Source organism: Saccopteryx leptura, chromosome 1 (assembly GCF_036850995.1).
Source record: "Saccopteryx leptura isolate mSacLep1 chromosome 1, mSacLep1_pri_phased_curated, whole genome shotgun sequence".
In the NCBI taxonomy this organism is placed as follows: domain Eukaryota; kingdom Metazoa; phylum Chordata; class Mammalia; order Chiroptera; family Emballonuridae; genus Saccopteryx; species Saccopteryx leptura.
In genome coordinates this window covers 391,482,332-391,503,304 of record NC_089503.1, presented here as the reverse complement: position 1 = coordinate 391,503,304, position 20,973 = coordinate 391,482,332, and the positions used below count along the sequence as shown (strand labels likewise).

Sequence of the window (20,973 nt, the reverse complement as noted above, 5' to 3'; positions counted from 1 at the left end):
ACGAGCGCTGGGCGCAGGGCCGCCTCGCGGGAACGCGCCGCACTGCGCAGGCGCGCACGCCCCGCGCCCTCCCCGAGCCCGGCCCCCCCGCCTTTCCCCTTCACGGAGCCGGCTCCCGGGCGCGCTCACCCGCGAGGAGGCCGGCGGCCGCGGCGGGAGGCGCCCGATCCGCTCCCGGACAACCATGTACCGGCCCGGCAGGGGGGCGGCCCGGCGGCTCGGGACCTGCCTCCGCGCCTACCAGGCTCGCCCCCAGGTGAGAGGCCGGGCGCGGCGGCGGGCGGGCGGCGAGGGGCGGGGAGAGACCCTCCTCGGGGCCGGCGCGAGGGGCGGGGCGGCCGCTCCGCGCAGGCGCGTGACGTCCCAGCGCCGCGGCCGCGCTGCCGGGCGGCGCGTAGGGGCCGGGGGCGTGTGGGCCGGGGGCGCGGCCCTGCCAGCCCCGGCGGCGCGGCGCCCGTCCTCCCGGGGCCGGGGTGGGGCCGCGGGGCGCGCCCGCACGTGGCCCGCGTCCCCGCGGTTTCCTGCGCCCGGAGGTGACTTGAAGGGCAGGGGGCGGAGAGGTGCGGCGGCGCCGGCGGCTCCCGGGCCGGCCGGACGGCCCAGCGGCCCGCGCACCAGGTAGCGGCCCCGGCGGGAAGGCAGGCTTCCCGCCCGGGGGCACGTCCGGGACGGTCTCCCCACTCGCCGTCCCGGGGAAGCCGGGGGACCTCCGCCGCCTCCTCGCAGTCCCGCGGCGGGGAGGACCTGCTTCACGGGACTGGGCCGTCGGGGACCCCAAGCGATGGCTGACGTTCGTCTCCCACGTTCCGGGCCGCGCAGTTTCGCGGTGATGATTTCACACAGTTCCCGCAGTAAACTCGGTGCGGCGGCGGCGTGCCCGCCGTACGAGGACATGGGTGGGAAACTGAGGCATAGGGGATGCGCCTGCCCAAGGCTTCCCGGCGGACGGGCGCTCAGACGTCTCGCGTTCCGGTTGGGTTTCTTCTTCCCAGTTCAACATCAGCCTCATTTTCAGTGCACTGACCTGTGGAGTTGTTCGGGCCCCGTCCATCATTGCATCCACAGTGCAGTATCAAACCTGTTATCCGTTCGTTTGTTCCTTCAAACGTGGGTACGATCCTTGCTCTCAGAGGTGGAACTGGCCCCCCGAAGTATGGGAATCTTAAATGTACATGTACTTGCGGACGTTTGGGGGAGCTGCTTGTCCTAGAGAAGTTTCCTCCAGGAGATGCAGGGGCCCCATCCCCTTTCCTGTAGCAGTTAGATCTCTTCCGTCAGGAGGAGCAGCGGGGATTGGAAGGGGTTAATGAGCAGTTTGGATGAAGCTCCGTTATTAGGCAGCTGGATTCTTATCTTCTCCCCTTTTGTTCTTCCTCCTTAGGACCAGCTTTCTCCACGGGCCCTGCCGTTCCCACCGCTGTGGCCCGTCTCCACGACTCCCACTTCCCCGCCTTCTCCTCTTCCCTGGTCTCCCCCACCCCCAAGCCCTCCCTGCAGACTGCTTCCCCGACGGCCCCCACTACCTCTCCCTCAGGTCCAGGCCCTCAGCTCGCCATGGGTGGCTCTCCCTCCTGGAAAGGGGGAGGAGGGACCAGGACCTGAGTTGCACAGTGGCTGCCTGGATGGGCTTAGGAGCCTGTTTGAGGGACCCTCCTGCCCCTATCCTGGGGCTCTGTTATCTTTCCAAGCCCCCGGGACGGCCCGCCCTTCCCCTGCCGCTCCCACAGGAGATCCGAGTATGGAGGAGCACCTGGCCGTCATGCATGAGAGACTGAGACAAGAGGTGAGGCAGCCTTTTGTCTTTGTTTGTTTTTGCAAGAGAGATAGACAGGAAGAGAGAGATGAGAAGCATCAACCCATAGTTGAGGCACCACAGTTGTTCATTGATTGCTTTCTCATATGTGCCTTGGCCCTGGGGGCTCCGGCTGAGCCACTGACCCCTTGCCCAAGCTAGCCACCTTGGGATCATGTCAGTGATCCCGCACTCGAGCTGTGAGCCTGTGCTCAAGCTGGATGAAGCTGACGACCTCGGGTTTGGCACCTGGGACCTCAGCGCCCCAGGTCGATGCTCTGTCTACTGGCCACCACCGGCCGGTGACCTTCCTCCACAGTGGGAAGGAGTGCAGAGAACACTTGGAAACAGAGGGTTAACCAACTGGATTCTTTCCTGGAACCATTAGGCAAGCACAGGAAGGTTCCAGGCGTTTCCGAGGGAAAGGTGGTCCTCAGTGTGGGTTAAGGAGAGTGACCCTGGCCGGGAGAGGACCTTTCTCCTAGGTGGGGGCTGGGAGGCTCTGAGAAGCAGGCTCCTCCTTTCTCCCCGGGGCTGATGCCTTCCGGTTCCTCCTAGCTGCCCCGACTCTTCCTTCACTCCCACGACTACTCTCTCTACTCCTCGGATGTGGAGTTCATTAATGAGATCCTGAACATTCGCACCAGGTGAGAGCCCAGGCATAGGCAGGGGGGGTGGGGCGGGGAAGGGCCCCCCAGCCTCCCCACCGGCACCTGACTCTGTCTACTTGTTCACGAGAGGAGGTGCCAGGCGGCCTCTCTGCATGCCTCCCCCACTCCGTGTCCCCCACTCGGACAGGCCAGTCTGGCTTTCCGACTCTGCCCTGGTGAGAGTTCTTCCTCCCTCACAGGGGCCGCACCTGGTATGTCCTCGCCCTGACCCTCTGCCGCTTCCTGGCCTGGAACTACTTTGCACAGCTTCGGCTGGAGGTTCTGCAGCTGACCCGCCACCCCGAGAACTGGACCCTGCAGGCCCGCTGGCGGCTCGTGGGGCTGCCCATCCACATGCTCTTCCTGCGGTTCTACAAGCGCGACAAGGAGGAGCTTTACCGGTGAGGAGGGAGGGAGGGCCCTGGCCGCGACCCCACGCCTCATTGTGCCCTTTTGGGACTGAGGGTCAGTCTCCCAGATAATCCTTCATCCACCTGGCTTGACTGCAGGCTCCCTGAGTGCAGGGACCTTGTTTTCGCCTCCTTTAATGTAACAAACGTAGGGATTCTGAGCACATTAGAATCTGAACTCCGCTTCTTGGTGTACATCACCCGGCACCTGGTAGGTGTTCAAATACTTGTTGAACACATGAAAATTCCTGCCTTGAGTGGAGCCTCACCACCTTAGAGAAAGTACTTGGTAAGTTTCTGGCGAAGTAGAACCCCAGGAAATCACTGGGCTCGCCCCAAACCGGTGGTTCACAAACCTCACTGCACAGTGGGGTCTACGGCGCCAGACGTTCCGATTTAACCGGGGCAGGCGCAACCCGGGCGCCAGGGCTTCCAGAGCTCCCCAGATGACCTGACGTGTAGCGCAGTTAAGGACCCGCTAGTGCAGACAGGCTTTGAGATAAACCTTGGAACAGCCCTTCCTTGCGTAGTGAGCAAGCCTCTCTTCCGTCACCAGGACCTATGACGCCTACTCCACCTTCTACCTGAATTCCAGCGGCCTCATTTGTCGCCATCACCTGGACAAAGTGAGTCCGGAGTCCCGGGGCTGGAGGGCGTGGGGCGAAGGGGCGCCCCTCCTGCTAACGGCCTGACCTTCCTCCCTGCAGCTGATGCCTTCACACTCGCCCCCGACGCCCGTGAAGAAGCTGCTGGTGGGAGCCCTGGTGACTCTGGGGCTGTCGGAGCCAGAGCCTGCGGTCCACCTGTGTCCCAAGGCCTGACCCCGGGGCCGGGGTCGGGGCAGCACTGAGGACTTGGCTGCGCACAAGAGGGGAGGGGGAGACGGCCGGTGCTCCCCTCTTCTCTCCTTCCTTCCTTCCCTTCTTCCTTTCCATCTCATGCTGTGGAAAGCTGCTGTGTAATTTAACTTGTAAATAATAAAGTCTAAGTGGAAATAGGAGATCAAATTTCACGTCACTTTCTCTGGATTCCAAAAGCTGCCACAAGCTGTATTCCAAAACTGTTTTTATTACTAAAAATTAAATAACGTCTGGGAGGAGGAGCTGGTGTCCGGCTGTCTGTCTCCCGTCCGTTACCCGAGCTCCTCGCGTGTCTTGCCAGTTTTCCTGGGCATTTTCTTAGCGTGGGGGTCTTCCAGCTCCTTGGCCTTGTAATAGTGGGGCGCCACCTCCAGGAGCCACGTGCTCTCGATCTCCAGGACCTGAGGGGACAGAGACGGCGCGTTTCTGTCTCCAGCCTTGTTCTCGTGTGTGCGCCCAAGTGTTTTCCACTTCAACCGCGGGGCTGGGGGGGGAAGGTGGGGGGCCCCAACGCTAGAAACCCCAAAGGCTGCCACACCTCTGCACGTTACCCAGGATCCGAGAAGGCCACCCCTAAGACAACATGAACGTCAAGGCAATGAGGTACCCCAAGGGCACAGACCAAACCCTCTGCTCACCACTGTCACCCCAGCACCCGAATCAGCGAGACGAGCCACTCAGACGCTCACTGAATAAACAGTGACCACGTCTCAGGAGGTGCCGAGTCCCGTTAGGAAGGAGGTGTCTAACCAGACCCAACACCGATGTGTTTCCGTTTCTCTGCCGGCCTCTGCAACGTGAACCTGGGACGGGAGTCTACCAGGACTCCACCTGCCCCGCAGTACCCCCAGCCTGGGTGGGGCACGGCCCCCTCACCTGTCTCATGAACTCTTTGGTGGTCAAGACGAGTTCATGGTAGAGCAGCCAGCGAGGCTGTTCCTCAAAGAGGGAGGAGTTGGGGTGGATGAACACCGTCTGCTGCTGCTTCACGGTGCGGTAGCCGCTGCGCGTCAGCCTCGCCGTGTGGTAGAAGTAGCCCGCGGTGACGGCCTGCGGGGCGGGCAGGAGAGCGTTGGTCAGTGGGAACGTGGGCCCCCGGGGGCCCTCGGCACTCATGAGAGTAGAGAGCCTGTGCAGGACCCACCGAGAGAAAACCTTCGGGGGTCTGGGAATAAAGCACAGCCTCCCCCAGGGGAGGGGCACCCCTCGGGGTGCAGGGAGGTGGGGGCGTCCTCGCTCCCGGGGAGACCAGGCCAAGCACTGACCTTGCGCACACGGATATAGTCCCCCTCGCAGGAGCTGAGGCCGACTTCCACGCGCTCCAACAGCCCCTCCAGCTGCTCGCGCACGTCCCGGGCCCGGCGCATGGACCGGAACTGGATGAAGTTCTCGTAGCACCACTGGGAAGAGTAGCCGCTCTCGGCCCACTGCGGAGGGAGCCGGAAAGGGGGGGTGAGCGGACGGGACGACCGAGTCCCCCACGCCTCCTGTGTTCCCACCCACGCGAGCCAGTGACCTGTGTGTACACATTCAGCAGGACCAAGTGGTCCCCACCAGGGAGGAAGAAGTTGACCCGGGCGTTGTCGGCATGGACGACCTTGTCCTTGGGCCGGTAGAAGATAGAGTTGTTGACGGACAGCATGGCAGCCACCGTCAGGATCTCCTCTGAACAGCTGTACCTGAGGAGGACGGGGAGAGCCTGAGCGGTCAGCGCGAGACACGGGAGCGCGCGGAGCAGGACGGGGAGAGTCTGCGCGGTCAGAGCGGGACACGGGAGCGCGCAGAGCAGAAAGGGGAGAGCCTGCGGGTCAGAGCGGGACACGGGAGCGCGCAGAGCAGGACGGAGAGAGCCTGAGAGGTCAGAGCGGGACACGGGAGCGCGCAGAGCAGGACGGGGAGAGTCTGAGAGGTCAGAGCGGGACACGGGAGCGCGCAGAGCAGGACGGGGAGAGCCTGAGCGGTCAGAGCGGGACACGGGAGCGCGCGGAGCAGGACAGGGAGAGCCTGAGAGGTCAGAGCGGGACACGGGAGCGCGCAGAGCAGGACGGGGAGAGCCTGAGAGGTCAGAGCGGGACACGGGAGCGCGCAGAGCAGGACGGGGAGAGCCTGAGCGGTCAGAGCGGGACACGGGAGCGCGCAGAGCAGGACGGGGAGAGTCTGCGGGTCAGAGCGGGACACGGGAGCGCGCGGAGGACAGGGAGAGTCTGCGGGTCAGAGCGGGACACGGGAGCGCGCAGAGCAGGACGGGGAGAGTCTGCGGGTCAGAGCGGGACACGGGAGCGCGCAGAGCAGGACGGGGAGAGCCTGAGCGGTCAGCGCGAGACACGGGAGCGCGCGGAGCAGGACGGGGAGAGTCTGCGCGGTCAGAGCGGGACACGGGAGCGCGCAGAGCAGAAAGGGGAGAGCCTGCGGGTCAGAGCGGGACACGGGAGCGCGCAGAGCAGGACGGGGAGAGTCTGAGAGGTCAGAGCGGGACACGGGAGCGCGCAGAGCAGGACGGGGAGAGCCTGAGCGGTCAGAGCGGGACACGGGAGCGCGCGGAGCAGGACAGGGAGAGCCTGAGAGGTCAGAGCGGGACACGGGAGCGCGCAGAGCAGGACGGGGAGAACCTGAGAGGTCAGAGCGGGACACGGGAGCGCGCAGAGCAGGACGGGGAGAGTCTGCGGGTCAGAGCGGGACACGGGAGCGCGCAGAGCAGGACGGGGAGAGCCCGCGCGGTCAGAGCGGGACACGGGAGCGCGCAGAGCAGGACGGGGAGAGCCTGAGAGGTCAGAGCGGGACACGGGAGCGCGCAGAGCAGGACGGGGAGAGTCTGCGGGTCAGAGCGGGACACGGGAGCGCGCAGAGCAGGACGGGGAGAGCCCGCGCGGTCAGGGCGGGACACGGGAGCGCGCAGAGCAGGACGGGGAGAGCCTGAGAGGTCAGAGCGGGACACGGGAGCGCGCAGAGCAGGACGGGGAGAGTCTGCGGGTCAGAGCGGGACACGGGAGCGCGCAGAGCAGGACGGGGAGAGCCTGCGCGGTCAGAGCGGGACACGGGAGCGCGCAGAGCAGGGCGGGGAGAGCCTGCGCGGTCAGAGCGGGACACGGGAGCGCGCAGAGCAGGACGGGGAGAGTCTGCGGGTCAGAGCGGGACACGGGAGCGCGCAGAGCAGGACGGGGAGAGCCCGCGCGGTCAGAGCGGGACACGGGAGCGCGCAGAGCAGGACGGGGAGAGCCCGCGCGGTCAGAGCGGGACACGGGAGCGCGCAGAGCAGGACGGGGAGAGTCTGCGGGTCAGAGCGGGACACGGGAGCGCGCAGAGCAGGACGGGGAGAGTCTGCGGGTCAGAGCGGGACACGGGAGCGCGCAGAGCAGGACGGGGAGAGTCTGCGGGTCAGAGCGGGACACGGGAGCGCGCAGAGCAGGACGGGGAGAGCCCGCGCGGTCAGGGCGGGACACGGGAGCGCGCAGAGCAGGACGGGGAGAGCCTGAGAGGTCAGAGCGGGACACGGGAGCGCGCAGAGCAGGACGGGGAGAGTCTGCGGGTCAGAGCGGGACACGGGAGCGCGCAGAGCAGGACGGGGAGAGTCTGCGGGTCAGAGCGGGACACGGGAGCGCGCGGAGCAGGACAGGGAGAGTCTGAGCGGTCAGAGCGGGACACGGGAGCGCGCAGAGCAGAAAGGGGAGAGTCTGCGGGTCAGAGCGGGACACGGGAGCGCGCAGAGCAGGACGGGGAGAGTCTGCGGGTCAGAGCGGGACACGGGAGCGCGCAGAGCAGGACGGGGAGAGCCCGCGCGGTCAGAGCGGGACACGGGAGCGCGCAGAGCAGGACGGGGAGAGCCTGAGCGGTCAGAGCGGGACACGGGAGCGCGCAGAGCAGGACGGGGAGAGCCTGAGAGGTCAGAGCGGGACACGGGAGCGCGCGGAGCAGGACGGGGAGAGTCTGCGGGTCAGAGCGGGACACGGGAGCGCGCGGAGCAGGACGGGGAGAGCCTGAGCGGTCAGAGCGGGACACGGGAGCGCGCAGAGCAGGACGGGGAGAGCCCGCGCGGTCAGGGCAGGACACGGGAGCGCGCAGAGCAGGGAAGGTGCTCGCTGTGTGCGTGAGGGAGGTGCCCTCCCATGCGGACGGCTGATCAGCTCAATGGCTATAAGTCAGAGCAGACAGGCTTGGCGGGGGCTGTGGGCGACACAGCTGAGGGGGGCGGGGGCGGAGAGCTACAGAGGCTAGGGCCAGGGACCCCTGAGGGGTCTGCAGAAAGGGGGGTGTATGTTATGTGCGTCGGGAGAGACCACTTCCTTTAAGTTCATGTGATGACCTCTGACCTCAGCCGTGGCACCTCTAAATGTCCCAGTCTGAAAACTTAGGGATGATCACGTCCCCACACCAGCTCTCAGCCTCCTCACGGGTCAACCTCACCCACCTGGCGTCATGAGCAAGGATAGCAGTGTCGAACTGGCTCGTGGACCTCAAACGGGGCAGGCAAAGTTCTCTAGTAATGTGTTGTGTATTACACTACGGCCTGACCAGGCAGTGGCGCAGTGGATAGTGTCAGACTGGGATGCCAAGGACCCAGGTTCAAGACCCTGAGGTCGCCAGCTTGAGTGTGGCCTCATCTGGTTTGAGCAAAGGTCACCAGCTTGGACCCAAGGTCACTGGCTTGAGCAAGGGTTCACTCGTTCTACTGTAGCCCCACGGTCAAGGCACATGTGAGAAAGCAATCAATGAACAACTAAGATGCTTCTCATCTCTCTCCGTTCCTGTCTGTCCCTATCTATCCCTCTCTCTGACTCACTCTGTGTCTCTGTAAAAAAAAAAACAAAAAACCCCACACACTACGGCAGAGAGGAAAAGAACAAGATCGCAAAGACAGCCGCTGAGACGGGGGAAGCCCGGCCAGTCTGTGGGCAGGGGCCGGGCAGCGGGGGGACTTACTTCTCCGAGGCCAGGATCATTTTGGAGAGCATGGGGTCCACCGGCAGCTCGGCCATCTTTCGCCCGGACTGAGGAGAGGAGCAAGGGGGGGTTGAAGCCAGCCCTCCCTCGGTGTCCTCCCACTCCTCTGCAGGGGTCACCCTGACCCTGCCCTCCCGTGGTGCCCCCCCCCCGCTGCAGGGGGCACCCTGACCCTGCCATCCCCCCCAGCCTCCCTCGGTGTCCTCCTCCCCCCCCCCGCTGCAGGGGTCACCCCGACCCTGCCATCCCCCCCAGCCTCCCTCGGTGTCCCCCCCCCCGTGCTGCAGGGGGCACCCCGACCCTGCCATCCCCCCCAGCCTCCCTCGGTGTCCCCCCCCCCCGTGCTGCAGGGGGCACCCCGACCCTGCCATCCCCCCCAGCCTCCCTCGGTGTCCCCCCCCCCGTGCTGCAGGGGGCACCCCGACCCTGCCATCCCCCCCAGCCTCCCTCGGTGTCCTCCTCCCCCCCCGCTGCAGGGGGCACCCCGACCCTGCCATCCCCCCCAGCCTCCCTCGGTGTCCCCCCCCCCCGTGCTGCAGGGGGCACCCCGACCCTGCCATCCCCCCCAGCCTCCCTCGGTGTCCTCCTCCCCCCCCGCTGCAGGGGGCACCCCGACCCTGCCATCCCCCCCAGCCTCCCTCGGTGTCCTCCTCCCCCGTGCTGCAGGGGGCACCCCGACCCTGCCATCCCCCCCAGCCTCCCTCGGTGTCCCCCCCCCCGTGCTGCAGGGGGCACCCCGACCCTGCCATCCCCCCCAGCCTCCCTCGGTGTCCTCCCCCCCCCCCGCTGCAGGGGTCACCCCGACCCTGCCATCCCCCCCAGCCTCCCTCGGTGTCCCCCCCCCCCGTGCTGCAGGGGGCACCCCGACCCTGCCATCCCCCCCCGCCTCCCTCGGTGTCCTCCTCCCCCCCCGCTGCAGGGGTCACCCCGACCCTGCCATCCCCCCCAGCCTCCCTCGGTGTCCCCCCCCCGTGCTGCAGGGGGCACCCCGCCCCAGCCCGCTGCCCTCCCGCCTCACCGTGGTGAGCTCCCCCAGGTGGTTGAGGGCCCCCAGAGCATACAGCTGCTCCAAGGCCAGCAGCAGGGTCTCATACGGGGGAGGGTCCAGGAAGTCAAAGTGCATGAGGTCGTGGATCCCTGCGGACAGAGAGAGGTGAGGGGTGGGACCAAGTCTTCCGCAGGGACCAGTGACTCCGGCCCCACCTCCCTCCAGCCCGGAGGACCGGGGGACCCCAGTCACCTAAGCTCTTGAGCAGCAGCACGACATTGCCCAGGCTGGTCCTCTGGATCTCCGGCACCGTGGTGTCCTCCAGCTCGTGCTGATAGGCCCAGGCCGTGTACAGGCGGAAGCACTTCCCCGCGGCCACCCGGCCTGCCCGGCCCGCCCGCTGGTTGGCGGAGGCCTGGAGAGAACAGGTGGGCCAAGTGGGTGAGGGGAAGAGAAAGGGCAGTATTCACACAAGAGATCTCAGAGGGTGGGGTTCCCTCCTTTACGGAGACCCACAGGCTTCTGCGTGGGGCCTTCCTGTGGACCCGTCTGCCCCCCACTGCCCCCTGCAAGACCCCACTGGAGCCAGGCTGACCTTGCTGCAGGGCGTGACCGTGAGCGACTCCATGCCTGTGCGGGGGTTGTAGCTCTTCTGCTTACAGAACCCGGGATCCAGCACGTAGATGATGCCCTCGATGGTGAGGGACGTCTCCGCGATGTTTGTCGCCACGACCACCTGAGTGCGAGGGTGTGGGTCACTCGGAGGCCCCAGCCTCCATTTACGGAGAAGTAGTAACCCTGGGCGACCAGGAGTGGACAAGCCGGGGCAGGAGCGGAGGGGACCAGCATCCAGAGTGAGCAAGGTGAACGGGCGTGGGGAGGAGGCGGGAGGAGAGGCGGGCGAGGCAGGTGCACAGTGTGGACAGGAAGGGAGGCGGGCTGACGGGTGTTTCGGAGGTGGGGGGCGGGGCTGACAGGGCTCCTGCCCCCACCCTCCCCACGGGCATTTTCACATTCTCCTCTGCACTTGACTGCCTGCAAAAACCTTCTAGTGAGGCTCTGGCCGGTTGGCTCAGTGGTAGAGCGTCGGCCTGGCGTGCAGAAGTCCCGGGTTTGATTCCCGGCCAGGGCACACAGGAGAAGCACCCATCTGCTTCTCCACCCCTCCCCCTCTCCTTCCTCTCTGTCTCTCTCTTCCCCTCCCGCAGCCGAGGCTCCATTGGAGCAAAGATGGCCTGGGCGCTGGGGATGGCTCCTTGGCCTCTGCCCCAGGCGCTAGAGTGGCTCTGGTCTCGACAGAGCGATGCCCTGGAGGGGCAGAGCGTCGCCCCCTGGTGGGCGTGCAGGGTGGATCGCGGTCGGGTGCATGCGGGAGTCTGTCGGACTGTCTATCCCCGTTTCCAGCTTCAGAAAAATACAAAAAAAACACACAAAACTTCTAGCGAGCCTTCCTGCTTCTGCCCCTGCCCGGGTACGGGTCGTTAGGCAGCTGGAATGGTCCCTTTAAAACGTACACCTGTCACATCACTCCCCTGTCCTCCAGCGGCTGCCCATCCCACGTGAGAGCTATATCTGAGCCCGTTCAGGGGCCAATTCCTCTAGCCCCTGGCTGCCTCACCTCCCAGCACCACGCTCACCGGCCAGGGTCCCCGGCCGGGCACAGCACACTCCTCCCCCAGGTCAGATCTCCGCGTCGCTTCCATTCATGGGAGAGGCAGAGGTGTCCCTGCACGCCCGGGAAATGCCCACTGCCATTTCTGCCCCCCCCCCAGTCGTCTCCACCTATGCTGCACTGCATCTCGTCACAGCACGTGTCACATAGACACTGGGCACCCAGGCTGCCAGCTCGGGAGGCTGGGAATGTTGATTTACTGTACTTCTCCAAGTACAAGGTGTACTTTTTGAAAAATCTGGGGTCTAAAAACTGGGTGTGTCTCATACAGTGGTTGTGGCATCTCAAATGCCCTTGATGGAACTAAGGAAGAAGCCATCTATGAAAAGTGATTCGTCATCACACACAAGCTCATGGATGGGCGTTCTGACAGTGATGAGGAGTTGTATGAATTTTATGATGAATACAATTTTAATTCAATACCTTTGCGTAATATAGCCTAACCAGGCGGTGGCACAGTGGATAGAGCGTCGGACTGGGATGCGTAAGGACCCAGGTTCGAGACCCTGAGGTTGCCAGCTTGAGCGCAGGCTCATCTGGTTTGAGCAAAAGCCCACCAGCTTGAGCTCAAGGTCACTGGCTCCAGCAAAGGGTTACTCGGTCTGCTGAAGGTCCACGGTCAAGGCACATATGAGAAAGCAATCAATGAACAGCTAAGGCAGCGGTTCTAAACCTGTGGGTCGCAACCCCAGCGGGGTCGCCTAAAGCCATCGGAAAATACATAATGCATATCAGGTATTTACACTCTGAATCATAACTGTAGCAAAATTACAGTTATGAAGTAGCCACCAAAATTATTTTTTGGTTTGGGGTCACCGCAACATGAGGAACTGTATTGCAGGGTCATGGCATTAGAAAGGTTGAGAACCACTGAACTAAGGAGTCCCAACGAAAAACTGATGATTGATGCTTCTCATCTCTCTCCGTTCATCTGTCTGTCCCTATCTATCCCTCTCTCTGTCTCTGTAAAAAAATAAAATTAGTAACTTTGTGTAATACATTTTTTTCCAAATTTCGGACCCCAAAATTAAGGTGCGTCTTATACACGGGAGCATCTCATACATGAGGAAATACGGTATTCATCACTGTCTCCCCCTCCCCCTCCCCCAGAACAGTACCTGAGGGGGGGACCCGTTCAATATTTGTGGATGAAAGTTGCATCTTTGCTCAAAATCCTTTGCCATTCAAACATGTAAGATCCAAACTCTTCCACCTGCCACCCAAGGCCCACCCCAATCTAGTCCAAAGCTGGTTCTGGCTGGTCTCCCCCGGTTCAGCACCTAAACCTTCCACTAACCCTGCACTCCGAGCCCTGGCCCGATAGTGTGGTTGGTAGAACATCGTCCAGATACACAAAGGTCGCCCTGGTCAGGGCACATACAGAAACGGATTGATGTTCCTGCCTGTCTCTCTCCCTTCTCTCCAAAATGAGTAAGTTAAAAATAAATAAACCGTGCACTTTGACTTCAAACACACCTTAGGCCTCCCTGACATCTCTTGCCATTTTTTTGCCTTTAAAGATTTTATTTATCCATTTTTAGGGAGAAAAAGAGAGAGAGAGAGAGAGAAGGGGGAGGAGCAGGAAGCATCAACTCCATATGTGCCTTGACCGGGCAAGCCCAGGGTTTTGAATTGGTGACCTCAGCGTTCAGGTCGATGCTTTATCCACTGCACCACCACAGGCCAGACCTGCAGTTTCTCTTAAAGGTGCAGATCAAACCCCTCCCACCTCCTGGCACAGCAAGGGCTCCCCTTCTCCTCTCACGTTCCACTTCCTCTCAGTTCGCTGGAATTCATCCTCGCTCCCGGAGGAGGGGCCCCTGTGGGCGGGGCAGGCTCGCCCCGCCCCCCGCCCCCCACTGCGGCTGTGGAACCACAGGGGTGAAGACTGGAGGGTGCGCAGCGTACCTTCCGCGCCCCGGGGGGCGTGGGCTGGAAGATGCGGGCCTGCATGTCGGACGGCAGGCTGGCGTAGACGGGCAGCACCAGCAGCTCCCGGATTTTGGAGCCCAGGCGGCGGCAGCGGTCCTGCAGCATCTCGCAGGCGGCCTCGATCTCCTCCTGGGTGTGGGGGGAGGGCGGCAGGGTCCAGGGTCACAGGAGGCCGACCGCCAGCCCCCTGCCTCAGGGACACACATGCCACCACCCCCTACACACACTCACCTGTCCCGTCAGGAACACCAGCACATCCCCCGGGGGCTGGGTCACGTGGATCTGCAGCACGGACACCACGCAGGCTTCCAGGTAGTCAGCCTCTGGGGCCTGCGACGGGACGGGCACAGGGGCCACTGCTCAGGGCAGGCGCACAGGCCTGACCCCCGGCCCCTCCGCTCAGTTCCGCCCTGCCCTCCTAGCGAGGACTTTCCCCAGCTCCCGCCCTCCCCGAGGGGCCGCCCTCCCCGGGGCGCACCTTGGTGTAGAAGATGTCAACCGGGAACCTGCGTCCAGGGATCCGGAAGACGGGGGCGTCGTCAAAGAAGGCGGAAAAACGGGCGGTGTCCAGCGTGGCCGAAGCCACCAGGACCTTGAGCTCAGGCCGGAAGCGAGCAACATCTTTGATCAAACCAAAGAGAATGTCCGTGTGTAAGGTCCGTTCGTGAGCCTCGTCCACCATCACCACACTGGGGGAGGAATGGGGAGACAGGAGCGGAGTGTGAGGGGGCTGAGCACTCAGGAGCAGCACGAGGGTCCCCTGGGTGAAGACCAGAGCCCCAGGGTCAGTGCGGGAGGAGGCGGCTGCAGGAGACGCCAGCTGCCCTGGTGAAGTAAGACCGACAGCACGCTGGAGACCGGGTGCCGTGCTAGGCGGACTCACGGCTTGGGCTGCTGGCAGCAGCCGGGGCAAAGCCTTTTTCAGTGCCCCCCTCGTCCGGCTGGGGGTCGGTACCCCCTCGTCCGGCTGGGGGTTGGTGACCCCCTCGTCGGCTGGGGGTCGGTGCCCCCTCGTCCGCCTGGGGGTGCACTGACGGCCCTGTGCCCCCAGGATCCCCACAGCCCAGGGGCTCCCAGGCGGGGCTGCTGCACACAGCCCTGCCGCCATTCCGGAGGCTGCGGGGGCCTCTCCATCCGGCCTCGGAGAACTCTGCAGGCTCCCTGGTCTCCTCCTAGAGCAGCTGTCTGGCTGCACCTTTCCCCCGGCTCCAGTGTTTGGATTTCGGGTGCAGGAGCTCACCCCTCACTTCGACCCTGTGTGTCTACCCTGCCTGTGACAGTGAAGCTCTGGGCATCTGAGGCCGGGGTTGACGGGAACATCCCACACCTTAAAACACTCCTGCACTGGCCAGCCTCTCATGGGTCCTCAGGGGTTTCTGGAAGAGCTGGGAAAGGGCAAATCACGGCTGCACTCGGAGCTGCTATGACCAGAAATTCACAGCCTCTCGCTCAGCTGGCCGGACCCAACCGTCCCCGGCAGGATGCCTGCTCCCTAAACACTGCTCCCCACCCAGTCCCCGCTCGGTCGCTGCGGCACGGAGAACTCACTGTTCGCGGACCAAGCCCCCAAGGGCCCCTGCGACCACTCAGCCCCCCATAATCTCCATCATTCTAGGGCAGCGGTTCTCAACCTGTGGGTCGCAACCCCAGCGGGGTCGCCTAAAGCCATCGGAAAACACATAATGCATATCAGGTATTTACATTCCGAATCATAACTGTAGCAAAATTACAGTTATGAAGTAGCCACCAAAATTATTTTTTGGTTCGGGGTCACTGCAACATGAGGAACTGTATTGCGGGGTCACGGCATTAGAAAGGTTGAGAACCACGTTCTAGGGCCTCCTGGTGTCGAGGTGAAACTCACTTCCCTGTATCGTCCGCGTGGTTCTTAGACGTGCTCTCTGGAGCCACATAAAACGAGGGGACCCCTTCCCCACGCAACAACCCTGCGCATATCTAGAGGGAACCAGGAAGTCTCCCTTGAGTTTCTCCGCTGTAAGCAGAACATTCTAAGTTCCTTCCGTCTGTCTTCACGGGGCTTTTCAAGGCCCAACACCCGCCCGCCCATCTGAGTTGTTTTCTAAGCTCTGGAAACAACTTGAGAGGGAGGAACAGACTTTCTCTGCGGGGCCTTCCACCCTCCAGCTCCATCTCTATGGTACCTGCAGGTCAGCTCTAGGCCTGCTGGAATCACCAAGACTCAAGAACTGGTGGATGAATCCGAAGACAATGGCCAAGCTGATCGGGGGAAGAAAGGAGAGAGAGGCCAGCGCTGAGGGGTAGGAGAGCAGCAGACCGGGGGGAGGAGGGCGGGCGGCCTCTGGTGGGAGATCGGACGCGGCGTGTGGTACCTATAGCTCGCCAGGTCAGGCTCAGAGAGGAACTCCCGCAGAAGCATCCCGTCCGTCATGTAGCGGAGGACCGTTCGCTCTGACGTGCAGTCCTCGAAGCGGATGCTGTAGCCAACCTGTTGAGGGCCGTTAGTGATGGAGAGTGGGCTGGTGGCCCCTGAAGGGAGTGCGGGGCGAGGGGGCGAGGGGACAGCGCCTGGCCCTGGACCCGTGCTGTGGGGCCCAGGCGGCAGTGAGGGCCAAGTCTGAGCCGCCTCCGTCCCCCCGGATCTCACCTCATTCCCAAGCTTCACACCCATCTCCCGGGCCACTCGGGCGGCCACACTCATGGCTGCCACTCTCCTGGGCTGAGTGCACGCAATCTTCATGCCTTTCTTCGTATAGCCCTGCGTGACAAGGAGAAAGAAGAGGTCTTCCTTTTGCTAAACGTGGGCTTGCGGCCCAGGACAACTCAGAGGAAAACGCTGTGTGTGTGTGTGGGGGGGAGAAGCAGAGGCTGAAATCCAGGCACAGCAGGCCAGGAGGACGGCAGGGCCCTCCAATCCAAGGGGTCCTCACACTCACAGCCCCGGAAGCCCCAGCCCTCTGGGGACTCAAGTTCCGGGGCCCAGCTCTCCTCCAGCCGGGGGAGGACAGAGCAGGCAGGGCAGACGCAGAAGCAGGGGGGGAGAAAGGAGGGTCAGAGCGCAGGAAAACAGTCCTCTCGCACTGGCCTGTGCGCCCTGCGAGGAGCGGGGGCCACGCTGGACTGCAGCGTGCGGCCCGTGCGCATGCGCCCACCATCTGTCTGTCTGCGCTCCCTTCTGACGTGGACAAACAGAACGCCCACCAGTCAGGGCCCCGCAGCAGGAAGGGAGGCTAGAAGCGTGGAAAGGACACGGTCCGTATTCTCACAGACCTCACCACTTAGTGGCGAAGGCGAAACGATTACAACAGAGGTGAGCAACCAGGATAGGAGGGAAGAGGGGCCCTGAGGGAACTGTGCCGTCAGTGGGCGGACCCCGGTGGGCGTGGTGTGGCTGGCGTGGCGGTGTGTGGGCGCCGCACCTCTTCAAAGAGATACTGCGGGATCTGGGTGGTCTTCCCCGAGCCTGTCTCGCCCTCGATGATGAGGACCTGGTGGTCAGCAATGGCAGCCAAGAGCTCCTCGCGGAACGGGAACACCGGGAGGCTGCGGCGGACGACCTGGATGGACTCCTGCTGGGCCTGGGTGGACGGGGCTGGGGGGGACGGCTCCTGTGGGCAGAAAGCCGCGTGACTTCACGATCGGCTCCCCGACCCCTCCTTGTGCCCCGGGGGCGCTCCCTCACCTCGTCGCCCTGGAGCTGCGTGGCCCGAACAAACTCAATGGTCTCTTCTTCCTCCAGCACCAGCTGATACTTGGGCTCGTGGGCGGCAGCATCTCGGGCCCCGAACTTGAGGGAGGCGGCCCCCAGCCGGGCCTCCTCCCAGCGCCGCTGCTCCTCCCCAGGGGCGCCCGATTCCTCCTCCACCAGATCCACAGCTCGTGCTGGCTGTGCAGAGAGGGGCGCATGAGGGCGGGGCCTCACCCCCCCCCAGCCGCATGAGACAGGAGCTGCTGTCTGTGCCCCGCCCCGCCCCCAACCCCACCCAGCTGTCCCAGCCCCGCCCCCAACCACCCGGGCCTCACCGGCCCGGCCGCATGAGACAGGGGCCGCGGTCTGTGCCGAGCCGGCCCCGCCCCCAACAGCCGGCCCCGCCCCCAGCCCCCAGCCCCGCCCACCAGCCCGATCAGGAGTCAGGACTCGGGCCCACTGGGAAGACAAGGGAAGGAAGGGGCCAGGCCCCCTCAGCTCCGGACCAGGGCTCCCCACGCCTCACCTGTCCTCGGGTCTCCTCCGGCATGTGGTAGCGATTGGTGGCCTCCAGCTTTTCCTGCTCCCCGGCGGCCCGGTACTCGCGGGCCAGGTCCCGCACCCGCCGCTTGTATTTGAGCTCCTGCCGCTCATGGCGGCTCAGCTCCACGTCCCCAAAGAGGAACTCCTCGTCCGCCAGCTCGGCTTCCAGGTCCTCGAGCTTCTCGCGCTCGCGCTTGGCCAGGTACTCTCTGCGGGATTTCTTCCGCAGCTCGGGGACCTGGGTCAGCACAGGGCAGCCGGTCCTCATCTGGCCGGAATGGCAACCCCCTTCCCTGCCGACCCAGGCGAGTAACAGATTCCCTGGCAAGACGGCAGGAGAGCCGCAAGACGGGCCCCCACCTTTCCTCGGCAGCGCACAGCCTGAGATGCGTGCTCAGCGGGGCCCCAGGCCCCCCACCCCGGCCCGCGCCAGGCCCGCCAGCAGGTACTAACCTGAGTACCACAATCCCTTCTGCCCACCCCTAACCGCACCATCACAAAAGTCTCCTTCTGCCTTCTGACCTGGGCTTCCTGGCACTGGGACTCACCATGGCTTTCCGGTCGTCCTCCGCCATCTTGAGGCGCTTCTGAGCCTCTTCATAAGCCTGAGAGGAGAGACCAAGAGTGGGGGGTATGAGGCCCAAAGTGCCCACAGCCACAGCCACGCCCTGCACCAGAATCTCAGGGATCATTCAGACGATCCCTAGTACAAGGCAGCGTCCCTTCTCAGTGAGGACTCGACCACTGCAGGTCCAGCGGACAGCGGCCTTAGCCACACGGCCCCGAGGGCTCCCGTCACCACAGAGGTGGACGGACCACTAGGGACAAACCCTTGTCTCCCCAGAAGCCACCCTCTGTGCGACCACGCCACCCTCAGATCTGACCCGGGGTCTTCCCGGGGCCACAGAACATGCTGCCCCAATGCACCTTCTTGTCGGACCGCTCCAGGACGTTGCGAGTCCGGTCCCTGTCCCGCTGCCGAACCCGCTCAGCGAAGGCATCCCGTTCCTCCAGGTCCTGAAGGCGCTCTCGCTCCGTCCGCTCCCACTCATCCTCCGACTCCGGCTTCTCGGTCTGCTCTTGGCTCCCCCTGCAGCCCAGCCCAGAGGGTTAGTGGGGGCACCCAGGGGGCTTCCCGTCCCGTCCACCCCCTGCCCCATCCTCCCTCGCCCTACTTCCGACTCACCCTGTCTTCCTCCTCCCCTTCTCCACAACCTCTTCCTCTTCGTCCTCCTCTTCCTCCTGCCGTTTCTTCCTGAGGTGTTTCCGTTTCTTACGCTTCTTCTGGAGACTGTTCCCACCCCTGCCCACGGCCTCCTCACTGCTGTCCTCACTGTCTTCCAGCAACTTGTAAGCTCGGTTCTTCTCCAGCAGGGCTCGGGCCTCTCGCTCAGCTGCCCGGGCTGGCTTTTCCACCACCGCCTTCCGCGGGACCTGTCAATAGAGAAGACAGGGCTGGTGAGCAGCTCCTTGCCTCTGCCCACCTACGATGCCCTGCTCCTAATTTAAGACATGGCTTGATCTGAAACCAGCCTTCCTTCAACGCCGTGTTCATCAACCTGAACGGGGCCTCTCACCATTTATTTATTTATTTATTTATTTATTTTGTATTTTTCTGAAGCTGGAAACGGGGAGAGACAGTCAGACAGACTCCCGCATGCGCCCGACCGGGATCCACCCGGCATGCCCACCAGGGGGCGATGCTCTGCCCCTCCCGGGCATCGCTCTGTTGCGGGCATCGCTCTGTTGCAACCAGAGCCACTCTAGCGCCTGGGGCAGAGGCCAAGGAGCCATCCCCAGCGCCCGGGCCATCTTTACTCCAATGGAGCCTCGCTGAGGGAGGGGAAGAGATAGAGAGGAAGGAGAGAGGGAGGGGTGGAGAAGCAAATGGGTGCTTCTCCTGTGTGCCCTGGTCGGGACTCAAACCCGGGACTTCTGCATGCCAGGCCGACGCTCTTACCACTGAGCCAACCGGCCAGGGCGCCTCTCAGCTTCTAAACTTCCTCTCAGTTAACTCCTTTCACAAACATTTACTGAAGCCTATCCCAGGCACTTGCTAGGTACTGGGCATACAGAAATCCCTGCTCTCACGGAATTTACAGTCTCAAGCTCAATTCTCAACCGCTCAGCCTCCGTTCTTCCCAGTGACTGAGTCAATCCTACACGAGGACTGACACGCGGCAGGGGCCGTTTTGCAGAGAGGCCTGGCACTGTGCCAGACTCCACGGATACGCTGGTGAAGGATGAACACAAAGATCCTTCCTCGTATCACTGACACTCTAACCTCATTTCTCTCCAGGCACCGTACGGGGACAGCTTCCCCAGGCTGTGTCCCATTCCTGAACGTGCTGAACGCTTACGCTCTGACTGGACAGTTCCTGAGCACCTGTTCTGCCAGGTGCTCCTCAGGTGACAGGAGCACAGAGACAAGAGGTACACAGCGTACCCTCCAGGAGCTCGCCTTTTATACCGTTGCGCCTTCCCCCTTCCCTACCTGACAATCCCAGGGACTCTTAGGACCCTGGAATTTCCTGACCACTGACCACTACCCCCGCCTTCCACGATCTCCCTAGCACTTCCCACACCTCTCTCCCATAACCGCACATTCCAAGTGTGGTCCTTGGCCGGTCAGTGACACCCGGAACGCTTGTTAGAGATGCAGGAACCAAGATCCCCATCCCAGACCTACCCAATCGGAACGTGCACTTTAACTAAAGGGCCCCCTGGTTGAAACGTGTGCATGCTCAAGACCGAGGCACACTGCTTAGGTAACGCTGAACCCAAGACGCTTGAGCCCTCCTCCACCTTCGCTGAGCTGGACGTCCAGCACTTAGCACAGTAGCCGGGTGACCGCGGACAAGGGGTAGTGCTTGTGAGGCGAGCGCAGTACTCCTTCCTCGGCGGGATGGGCCCCTGCGCGGCCCGCCCCCTCGCCCGCCGCGGCCGCGCCCTCCTCCCCGCTCCACACACCTTGTTCCACAGTCTCAGCGCGAAGTCCCGCGCCGGCCCGCTCAGGTCCAGGGTGTCCGTGTCCCGCAGGCGCTGCACGAACTCCTCGGCCGAGCCGCAGCGCTGCGCGGTACCGATCAGGAACTGGGCCACGTGCCGCTCGCTCAGCCCCAGCACCGAATGCAGCTCGTCCTGCACCCAGCGCTCCAGCCCGGCCGGCGTCGCCATGGCAACCCCGCCCCTCCCTCCCCGACCCCTGGGGTCGGCCCGGAAGGATCTCAAGCAGCCGCGCGTCGGCCGGGCGGGTCGGAGGTCTGGAGCCCGGGGTCGGAGCCTCAGCTCCGCAAAGGAGCCGCCTTAGGACCCCAGAGTTCAGTTTCCAGAAGCCCAGACTTGTCTTCTCCGGACCGCGGAGACCGGAAGTGGGCTCACTTTTCCTGCCGGAGCGCGACGGGGGCCGAGCGAGGTCAAACCTCGCGGACCGTACCGTACTTCCGCCCGACAGAATCTCTCTGTCGCCCCCTGACGGTCGACCGTGGCGGCTCCACGCACCCCTTCATTCAACAGATGCT

At 63.7% G+C, this 20,973-nt stretch overlaps 2 protein-coding genes across 3 annotated transcripts; one reads left to right on the top strand and one right to left on the bottom strand.

Annotated features, from left to right (window-relative positions):
• The first annotated feature begins 69 nt into the window (after positions 1 to 69).
• C1H6orf136 (chromosome 1 C6orf136 homolog) lies at positions 70 to 3,852 on the top strand. 2 transcript variants are annotated; one of them, XM_066359925.1, is made up of 6 exons: positions 70 to 256; positions 1,382 to 1,783; positions 2,351 to 2,439; positions 2,643 to 2,843; positions 3,409 to 3,478; positions 3,560 to 3,852. In XM_066359925.1, the coding sequence occupies exons 1-6, from the start codon at positions 185 to 187 to the stop codon at positions 3,671 to 3,673; spliced, it is 948 nt and encodes a 315-aa protein (XP_066216022.1). In that variant the 5' UTR covers positions 70 to 184; the 3' UTR covers positions 3,674 to 3,852. The 2 variants fall into 2 exon arrangements, with proteins under 2 accessions (XP_066216022.1, XP_066216021.1); XM_066359924.1 differs by lacking the exon at positions 70 to 256 and adding an exon at positions 626 to 1,111.
• Positions 3,853 to 3,887: 35 nt separating this feature from the next.
• DHX16 (DEAH-box helicase 16) lies at positions 3,888 to 20,941 on the bottom strand. The gene is made up of 20 exons (XM_066359923.1): positions 20,423 to 20,941; positions 18,639 to 18,886; positions 18,380 to 18,542; positions 18,001 to 18,057; positions 17,436 to 17,690; positions 16,904 to 17,107; positions 16,641 to 16,829; positions 15,869 to 15,979; positions 15,594 to 15,709; positions 13,721 to 13,931; positions 13,474 to 13,572; positions 13,219 to 13,371; positions 10,234 to 10,374; positions 9,891 to 10,053; positions 9,669 to 9,787; positions 8,630 to 8,697; positions 5,229 to 5,391; positions 4,978 to 5,139; positions 4,589 to 4,762; positions 3,888 to 4,113 (listed from the first exon to the last, which is right to left on the bottom strand). Exons 1-20 carry the CDS (start codon positions 20,627 to 20,629, stop codon positions 3,985 to 3,987), a joined length of 3,132 nt encoding a protein of 1,043 aa, XP_066216020.1. The 5' UTR covers positions 20,630 to 20,941; the 3' UTR covers positions 3,888 to 3,984.
• Positions 20,942 to 20,973: the final 32 nt, after the last annotated feature.